This window comes from Danio rerio, chromosome 16, assembly GCF_052040795.2.
Source record: "Danio rerio strain M-AB ecotype USA chromosome 16, GRCz13ab, whole genome shotgun sequence".
Lineage (NCBI taxonomy): Eukaryota > Metazoa > Chordata > Actinopteri > Cypriniformes > Danionidae > Danio > Danio rerio.
Window position 1 is genome coordinate 11,071,388 of NC_141036.1, and position 10,621 is coordinate 11,082,008.

The 10,621-nt window shown below is 35.2% G+C and overlaps 1 protein-coding gene across 3 annotated transcripts; it reads left to right on the forward strand.

The window, feature by feature from the left end:
- The first annotated feature begins 206 nt into the window (after window positions 1-206).
- On the forward strand, window positions 207-10,202 carry zgc:165409. 3 transcript variants are annotated; one of them, XR_015510674.1, is made up of 4 exons: window positions 207-864; window positions 3,356-3,506; window positions 7,122-8,761; window positions 9,088-10,202. XR_015510674.1 is itself a non-coding variant. In NM_001098756.2 (3 exon segments), coding segments are annotated over 3 exon segments (1,209 nt in total). In that variant the 5' UTR covers window positions 207-312.
- The last annotated feature ends 419 nt before the right edge of the window (window positions 10,203-10,621 follow it).

The window sequence follows — 10,621 nt, forward strand, 5'->3', positions numbered from 1 at the left end:
TAAAGTTTAAGTTAAAACAATGACTGAAAACAGAACAGAAGTTAGGACACAAGAAATGTTGCTACAGCCTGTTTAATTATCTGTAAGAAATCGGCTGTATGTATGTGTATATTAAAAAGCAAGATTTTAAAGCAATGAAGCCATTTTTACCCACTCCAATATAGTTGGTGGCGCTATGCACAGTTAACGCTGGTGCGCAACTCCCCAGAAACAAGATGAAGAAGAAAAAGAAGACGAAGAAGAAATTTGCTGATATGTTTTGACTCGTTAATTCAAAGTAAACTAGCGACGAAGAAAGTTGTTTGACGGAATATGGCCCGAATCGGACGACTGGATGAGTATGAGCCAGAACATGAATCGTGGTCTGCATATGTTGAGCGGGTAGAATTGTTCATGATCGCTAATGATGTGGACGATACAAAGCAAGTGGCGACTTTGCTTACTGCTATGGGAGCTTCCACTTACAGATTATTGCGGGATCTAGTTCAACCATTAAAGCCTAAGGATAAAACATTTAGCGAGATTGTCAGTATACTACAAGCACACTTTGAAAACAAGGAGTTAATAAAAGCCGAACGCTTGCGGTTTCAGCGCCGTGTTCAAAAACCGGATGAAACTATTTCCCAGTATGTCGATGAACTCGCAGAATATGCGGCCAAATGTGATTTTGGGGCAAGTTTTGAAGACGCTTTACGTGATCGATTTGTTAACGGACTACAAAATGAAGCATGCCAAAAAAGATTGCTCTCCGAGGACGCGCTGACTTTTGCACGCGCGGTTGAAATCGCTCTCAGCCTGGAAGAAACGGCTCAGGAACCGCAACAGCCGAGGAAAACCACGCTTTCAATGGCACCTGTGATTAAGGTAACCTTAAAGAAGAAAACTGCATTTGTTTCTCCCAGGAATGTTTATTAAAAAAACTATAAATGATGTTAGTGTGGATGTTTAGCCATATAAAAAACAAAAACATACAGTTAAAGAGAACTCTCACGTGGAATCTACTTTTGAGGAGAATGACTTGCACAAACAACTGTAAATATATATGATATGTTTATTCTAATAATGTTTAAAATTTCCAATCCCAAATGGCGTCAAATGCAATATATGCCACAATTTAAAGCTTAATAGCATTTGAGGAGAAGGACTTGTTGACATCTTGAAAACTTGAGCAGGTATTGAAAGATAAAATGTTGTACGTAAGAAATCCAGGTTGTATTATTGACAAATACAGAAGTGTAACTGTAAGTGATTCTCCTCATGCTATAGGACTCATTACTTACCATTTACTTGGTTCATGAGTTTCTTCTGTTGATAACAAAAGAAGTAAATTGAAGAATGCTGAAAATTTGTAACCACTGACCTCCATAGTATTTGTTTTTGCTCTTATAGAAGTCAATGGTTACAGGTTTTGAGCTGTCTTCAAATTATCCTCTTCTGTGTTCAACCGAAGAAAGAAACATAAAGGTTTGGATGAAACCACTTGAGGGAGAGTAAATAATAAGTAAACTGAAATTTTTGGGTGAACTATCCCTTTAGGGCTCTGTTCCAATCCCTGTTACTTTTGAAAGCTTTTTAACTGCATTCCATGCCTAGTACCTGGGATTTAATACCACCTCTGGTGAGCTTCCAAGCAAGCCAAACATTTACTAAAGCATGACGTGTACACACTTCTAATCATTGATTGGTCAGAGAGAATCTGCACTACTTGTGTAATTGGATTTGTGACACCTAGGTATGGGCTGGTATAGAATTCCTTGGATAAAAATATTATGATTTGACGGTATTGGGATTAGTGCTCTAAAACATATTCTTTTTAAATGTCTGGGTAAAAAATAATTTGTTTTCCCCCATTAAACACAATATAGTTTTATTTTTTGAGCAACGTTTATAATATTTTGGAGCAGTAAACATGTCAGGCTAAATAATTCACATTAATCATTGACTTTTGCTTACTTCATTAGTTTCAAAAACAGATTTCTTTACAATTTAAAACGGCATCTTTGGATATATTTTCTGCTGGAGATGCTCTTGTCCTAAAGAAAAAAGAACCATAAATATAAAATTCTACACACACACCATAGGATTGGTATAGCAGAATATTTTTGCGGGTTTTAAAACCTTGAATTTCCCAAACCGCAATACTTTGAAAACGGTTTTCATTTCATGCCTAGTGACACCAGACACCAAAACTACTATATTAAACCATTTTATACAAGTTAAAGACGCCTGAAATGCCTGCATCCTGGTCAGTAGAGGAGGACCAGATGCAAGTTAGTAGCCAAAGAGTAGATCCAGTGAGAGCAGGAAGGATGACCTGAAATGAAAGTTTTTCAGGATGTCATTGCAGTAGACGTAGTGGAACGATAGTGATGATCACACTTTAACCGACATTAAACTGAAGTGAAAATGCAGTGGGAAAGGGGCTTTAGATGGATTTCACTGCCAACACACAAAACACTCACTCAGTCACATATCCTATATTCAAAGGGTTGGTCCACTACGATATCCTATTTTAAACTTCAGTTGATGTGTAATGTATCTCTGTGAACACAAAAAACATCTCTGAATGTAAGACGCTCAAAGTTTAATGCAAAGAGAGGCATTGGCTTTTACAACGTTAGCTTAGCAAAGCCTACTGAGAACGAAGTTTGGGGACTACAAAAAAATACATTCAGGCTAGTGAGATCACAAACGCTTCAGGTTATGCAAATTCACCATGCGCATACACCCTGCGCAGCAAAGGGGCGTCAAAAACCTCTGTAAACAGCCACAATCTTCACCAGCAATGCACTGTCTGACTATGCGGCCGATTTCCGTGCATTACACATTACTTACACATGCTTATTCTGAATATACGTGAAAGACTCTTGTCAGATTTTATTTTAGAGTGCAGGTGTGCGGTTCAGCTGTGTCCTCTGTGTCATTTTTCTGTCCGATTGAGGCACAAACTGATATGGCTAACAGCTACTCAGACTGTTTACACATCGCAAAAGCGCATGCTTTTAGGGGCGTGACGCTTTTCCTGGTGACATAGAGCTGATCCGAGAATCACAGCACAGTATGTTAGCCGACCAATCAGAGCCTCTTGAAGGCGGGCCTTTCGGAGGAACTAGGAAATATATGACAGTCATTTTAATGTAAGCTGAGTAGCTGTATATTATCAGAGTAAGATGTATAAAAAAAATTAAAAATGTGATTTTTCTACAAATAAAGCATGAGCACACATTGCTTTGCATCTTATAAACACAACCAAGCCTTGAAAATACTCTCTGGACCACCTCTTTAACGGTTGATAACTCTTGCACAGCAACTGCTTTATTACTAATAACAAATCATTGTTTGTCATGTTTTACAGCATCCTACGCATTTTCAATCCAAGCCTGATGCAGAAGAGTTCTTTCGAAACGGGGGCTTTGAATGTCCCTGCTGCCCTTTCATTGCAAAGGAAAATTATGCTTTTAAAGTTCACACGGATACCCATATAAGGAATGCAGTGAGGCACGAAGGTACGGTGGCAACATCTCATAAAATATTAATTGATTTTTGCACATGTATACAGTTGAAGTCAGAATTATTAGCCCCCCCTTTGAATTTTTTTTTCTCTTTTAAATATTTCCCAAATTATGTTTAACAGAGAAAGGAAATTTTTGCAGTATGTCTGATAATATTTTTTCTTCTGGAGAAAGTTTTTTTGTTTTATTTCAGTTAGAATAAAAGCAGTTTTAATTAAAAATAAAAACATTTTAAGTCCTTATTAGCCCCTTTAAGCTATATTTTTTTCGATGGTCTACAGAACAAACCATCATTATACAATAACTTGGCTAATTACCTTAACCTGCCTAGTTAACCTAATTAGCCTAGTTAATCCTTTAAGGCCGTACTCGCACTAGGTACAGTTGCCTCGAACCGGGCCAAGCACGCTTGTCCCCCCTCCCGTCTCCCCCGACGGCCCGCGCTCACACCATATCGGGCCTCGGCACGCTTGCGTCATCGCTGCTGCGCTGTTCAGAAGCGCCCTCTATGGCAAGCCTTTTTAGCATTTAAATCTTTGTTCTGACTCCATAAATATATTTAGAGATATCTCTAATTATATTTTTACTAGTCATAATTATAATTCGACTAGTCAGAATAACAATTAGAGATATCTGCAATTGCAATTGTACTAGTACGAAATCAGATTGGAGATATCTGCAAATATATTATGACTAGTCATATTGACTTCCATTGAAAAATATTTGCAGATATCTCTAAATGAGTTTTGACTAGTCACAATTGTAATTAGAGATATCTCTAACTGAGTTTTTACTAGTCATAATACATTTGGAGATGCCTTTAATTCGTCATATTTAGAAATATTTACAAATATATTTGAAGATATCTTTAATTAATTTAGTCGAATTACAGTTGTAGATATCTTGAATTGGATTTTTGACGAGTCAAAACTCATTTAGAGATATCTGCAAATATTTTTCAATGGAAGTCAATGGAGGAATATGACTAGTCATATTATATTTGCAGATACTAGTACAATTGTAATTGCAGATATCTCTAATTGTCATTCTGACTAGTCGAATTATAATTATGACTAGTCAAAATATAGTTATATCTCTAAATATATTTATGGATAGTCAGAACATGGTTTAAATGCTAAAACGGCTTGCCATACGCTCTCACCCAGTAGCACAGTGGAGATTTCTCTAGTTATATCGTTTCAGTCGTTTGTTATGTAGTGACATGCAGTCAAATATTTCGCCAAACAGTCCTTAGGGATACGGTGACACGCAGTCAGATATTTTACCGGACAGATCCGCCACTTTTGGCGCTCATAAACAATCATAAAGCTCTCGTGCTGCAGGAATGAGGAGGTCTGCTGAAGGCGCGCAGCTGTCATGCTGTGAGGAGTTCTCGTCTTTAATAAACGACGGCAGTTTGCGATCACTGAACAGTAAGAATGATTAATAAATCCATATGAAACAGCCCCTTAAAAGTCACGTCTCGCTTTCAGTTTTGGGCCCAAAGCCCAAGTGATCCGCGCTCAGGCACACCTCTTCCAACCGGGCCAGGGCCGGTCAAGTGAACCAAGCTTGAGCCCGATTCAGCACACTCACACTTCTCAAACGATCCGGGAAACGGGCCTGGGCACGGTACGGATGGCATAGTGTGAGTAGGCCCTAAATGTCACTTTAAGCTGTACAGAAGTGTCTTGAAATATATCTAGTCAAATATTATTTACTGTCTTCATGGCAAAGATAAAATAAATCGGTCATTAGAGATGAGTTATTAAAACTATTATCTTTAGAAATGTGTGGAAAAATCTTCTCTTTGTTAAACAGAAATTGGGGAAAAAATAAACAGGGGGGCTAAAAATTTAAGGGGGCTAACCATTCTGACTTCAACTGTACATTGTATGTAGTAAGGCTGCACTATACTGAGAAAATCTATTACGATAAGAATACAATTCTACCAGATAACTTAATATGTCTATTTGGGTAGAATTTATAAGTTTTGATTGTTTGGGAAGATTCTGCAGTGGGAGTGCATCTTTATAAAATTTAATAAACAATCTATAAACTTTTTGGTGTCCCTCAACACATACATTTCTGTATTTGCATGTGTAGTGAGTATTTTCATGCATAACAATCTATAAATATATGGAATAAAATCAATGCCTGAAGTATTGAAATAATAAGCTTGTCGAAAAGCACTAACTAAAAAAAATAATACATTGACTTAACAACTGCTTGCATTTTAATGACTTGAATTGATGGGGTTTGTAATTTTTTTAGGTCGTGAAATTTAACACAGCTGTTTATTTAAGCTGTCAATTTTTTAATTCAAAACACAATTTCATTCTTAAATTCAAATTTCAAATTCAACTTCCAGAGTTCACTTCCAAAATATTCAGTATACAAAGTATAACATTAAAAAGGCAATTTTCTGTTAATTTTATTTCCGTAAAAAAAAAATTCGTTTCCAGCGATGTTTAAGGGGTTAACCTATTGAGGGGTTATCAATATTAGGCTATGAAGAGTTTGTGTTCGTATCACCTTTTAACATTGTTTAAACGCACCCTGGCATGTTAGGATTGGGATAGGCTATCGGCTAGAATTTTTCTTACCCAATTTACAAATAATTTAACTTGTTTTAGGCAAACAATCACTTAATTTTGAGGTGTTCTTCTTTTTTTTTTTTTTTTTTTTAAAAGAAGACATCATTTCTCATGCTATTTTATGTGTCTAGTATGTATCTTGATTTTAAAAAAATTTAAATATTTGGATTGGAAGCAGGACAAAGCTACTTAGTTATTTATGTTATTATTATTATAACAACTCAGGGATGAGCTTTTTTGAATGAACGGTTGAAAATTAATGTTTTTTTTCCCGATTCATTGATTAATCTAAAAAATAATCAACAGATTAATCGATTATTAAAATAATCGTTAGTTGCAGCCGTACTATTTTCATTATTTAAATTCCATTATTATTATTATTATTATTATTATTATTATTATTATTGGACATTTTAGTAGTCTATTGTACTTACATTAATCTTCCTATTAGTTATTGTAAATCAATATTTCTTTTTATCTTCATTAGCTAACAGCCTTTCTCTTAATTTTCCAAATTTTTGGGGTTTTACTTCTTAAATAAATTTTTCGACAAGCTTTTTTATTTCAATACTTTAGGCATTGATTTTCTTCTATATAAATACAATCAAGAAAAATATACAATTAAAAGTGTTTAATTGTTTTTCAGAGTGTATCGCTATTCAAGTGCAGTAACTGAATGATAAAATGCTTTTAAGGTCATTATACAATCACACATCAAAACCACATGCAAGTGATGAAATATAATACAAACTTAGCGCTGCACATTCTGCGATGTGACTATTGCGAATGATCACACTGTGATATCAATGCTGAAACCATATATTGTGCAGCCCTAGTGTGTCGAATTTAAAATTGTACTTGCACCTTAATGTGAAGATTGCCAAGATGAGCTGTAGTTTCTTGGAAACAACTGAAGTTATGTTTTTGTTTATCTGTTTGTGTGTGTTTCGTGACACTTGATGTGTATACTATTCTCTTCAGTGTTGCTAACTTTGCTTCAATGATTTTGCAGGTTACTTCATCTCAAAATGCAGTAAGCCGTGCAGGAGCGCAGCCCATTTTCACTGTCTCTACTGCAGCCAGACATTAGTACGTAGAGAACAATTCGCTCGGCATGTTGCCGGTTGTCCTAATACAGAGCCGTCTGTTCCAGCTTCTTCACCTCTGCCTCCCTCTCTCTTTGTAGCTGCAGGCCCCACATCCCCACCCTGTGCTGCTTTAGTTACTCAGTCTCCACCTGCACCTCCATCTCCCTTGGTAGCTCCAAAACTGATAACCCCACCCATAGTTATTTTAGTTGCCAAGTCTCTAGTATCCACCCCCTGTTCCGCTGATCCAGTCTCTTTTGAACCACCCCCAAAGTTGCAAAAGAAGGGAGAAAATGCGAAAAAAAAAAAAAATGAGAAGGTCATATGTCCCGATTGTGGACTGGCACTTAACAAGAGAAATGTAAAGACGCATTTTCAGAGACGGCATGCTCCAAAAATGGACATTATCACCGAGGACCAGCTGAATTAAGTCACAGCACGTGGCTAATATTAATGGGTGTCTGAAGTAGCCAAATCATTTTAGCACTCATCAGAAAAACGGGGGACTGTAAACAAAGAGCAACATGCAAACTCGACAGCTGCAGAATGAATGTAGGTTTTAGCAGAAAGATCAAACATTCATTTCTACGAGTGCCAACACCTACAGGAACTTGCCCACCAGCAAAAAGGGACATTCTTCTTAAAGGCATCGAAGGTTTTACAGGCCATGGCTGACAATTGTTGAAGGAACTGATGTTTAGCAGGACAAAGAGAAGCAAAAGCTGGGTCAAGCGCTTATGCTTCCAGGAGGATAACATCACACAACATTTTCCTGCTAATGTTGAAGGTTTTTAGGAAGTGGAAGAAACCCAATACTCACCTAAAGACTAGAATCTGACTTGAATAGTTTTATATACATATATTCAAAAACTGATCCCTTAAAATCCTCGGAGCTTCACATCATCTGTAACCTTTTGCACTGAAAGTTTAGAGGCGGGGTGTCAAACTCAATTCCTGGAGGGCCGAAGCCCTGCACAGTTTAACCTTGCTCCAACACACTTACCTGTAGGTTTCAAACAAGCCCGAAGGACTCAATTAGTTTGATCAGGTGTGTTTAACTAGGGTTGGAACTAAACTGTGCAGAGCTGCGGCCCTTTTGGAACTGAGTTTGACACCTCTGGTTTAGAGATATTGGTAACACTTTGTAATAACTACACACTATAAATCATTTATTAAGCATCAGCATCTATTGAATTCATTATCTGTTAAGCATTAACTCTACATTAATAAGCGTTAGTAAGCAGTTTATAACTGCAGCTACAAATGCTCTATTCTTGACTTACAAACATATTTAAAATGTGCTTAATAATTATACTTTCATACTTTAATGATTTATTTTTCATTACTAAATTAGGTATCGCATTATTTACAAACCAGTTGTATTTAAGAGTACTTGAGGATTTTTAGGATCATTCAGAATGAGTTTTTAAATGATTGATAAACTACTGAAATCAACGTTAAAATGTCTTATTATATATTAATGGTTACTATGTGTGTTAATAAATGCTTTATTAACTCAACTTCATGCAGTTTTGTGACCTAATCTAAAGTGAGGACTATTCATGCTTTATAAATCCGTTATAAATGACAAATAAAGGCTCAGTTAAATTCTAAACAGGAAGAATGACATTATTCATTCCTATTCATTTAAACATACGCAAATAAAACTGTACTTCAAATGAAAAATAATCTTTGCAACCATATCTAAAATAAAATCACTGTAGATTTTAAACACTGCATCTTATTATATTGTTAAATTATTATATTGTTGTTGTTTTATCCAGTTTTATGTCGTATTTTGACACTCCTGTTATTCAGCAATGTTTAAACTTTACATTAATTTCACTTTTTAGAAAAGATTGCAAAGATTATTGTTTATTTGATTCTGAGCCTTTATTTGTCATTTATAAGGGATTTATAAAGCATGAATAGTCCCCACTTTAGATTAGGTCACAAAACTGCATGAAATTGAGTTAATAAAGCATTTATTAACATATTAGTTAACTATTAGTATAATAGAGTAACCTGAATAATAAGATATATAAACGTTCATTTCAATAGTTTTTTAATCATTTACTAACTCATTCTGAATGATCCTAAAAACCCTTAACTACTCTTAAATACAACTGGTTTGTAAATAATGCGATACTTAATTTAGTAATGAAAAAAAATCATTAAGTATGAAAATACAATTATTAAGCACATTATATAAGTCAAGAATAGAGCATTTGTAGCTGCAGTTATAAACTGCTTACTAAAGCTTATTAATGTAGAGTTAATGCTTTACAAATAATGAATTCACTAGATGCTGATGCTTAATAAATGATTTATAGTGTGTAGTTATTATAAAGTGGTACCGAAATATCTTCACTGAGTGAACCTTTGATCATCACATCAACAGAAAACCTGATGATGGCACCAATGTTGTAGGTTTGCTGTGTTTTCTTGAAAGATTTTCCTTGTTCTGCAGGCCTGCTTAAGTTTTGAGACACTGTCCGACCACACCTACACATTTTCTTGTGTATCGTTTGATTACCATCCAGTGCTCATTGTTCATACGGATGGTGTTTTTAGCATGTCTGGTAAGTCCAGTTTTCTTTTCTACTCGTATACTATTTTGATTTACACAGAAAGTCTAGCTTAGGAAAACGTTTTCTAGTAAAATGTTTCTCAACCCACTTAGAAGACATTTTGTATCATCATTAGATCAAGTGTGGAGATCCTGCTCGTTTTTTCCATGATCTTTCCTTTTGTGAAATAATTGATTTTTTTTGAAAGGGAACTTTCTAACCAAAGCGGTGTAATCAAAAATGTGCAAGAATTGTATACTTTGACATTTGATAAACAAGTTATGAATACAAAAATAGGTGAACACACTGTCTCCTGTCACAGCTTTCTCCTCCTATCTTTTCTTTTTCCACAGCTCCCTTACTTTGTAACCCCCCCCCCCCCCATGTAATGTAGCCATGTTTTTGTAAATAAATGTAATATTGTTTTATATTTTACTTTGAGTGCAAGTGTCTTTACTGAATTTTTATAATATACAGTTAAAGTCAGAATTATTAGCCCCCCTGTTTTTTTCCCCCAAATTTGTTTATTGGAAAGATTTTTTTCAGCAAATTTCTAAACATAATAGTTTTAATAAGTCATCTTTAATAACTGATTTATTTTATCTTTGCAATGATGACAGTAAATAATATTTGACTTGATATTTTTTAAGACACTTCTATACAGCTTAGTGACATTTAAAGACTTAACTAGGTTAACTAGGCAGGTTAGGGTCATTAGGCAAGTTATTGTATAACGATGGTTTGTTCGGTAGACTATATATATAAAAACATAGCTTGAAGGGGCTAATAATTTTGACCTTACAATGGCTTAAAAAATATAAAAACTGCTTTTATTTCAACCGAAATAAAACAAA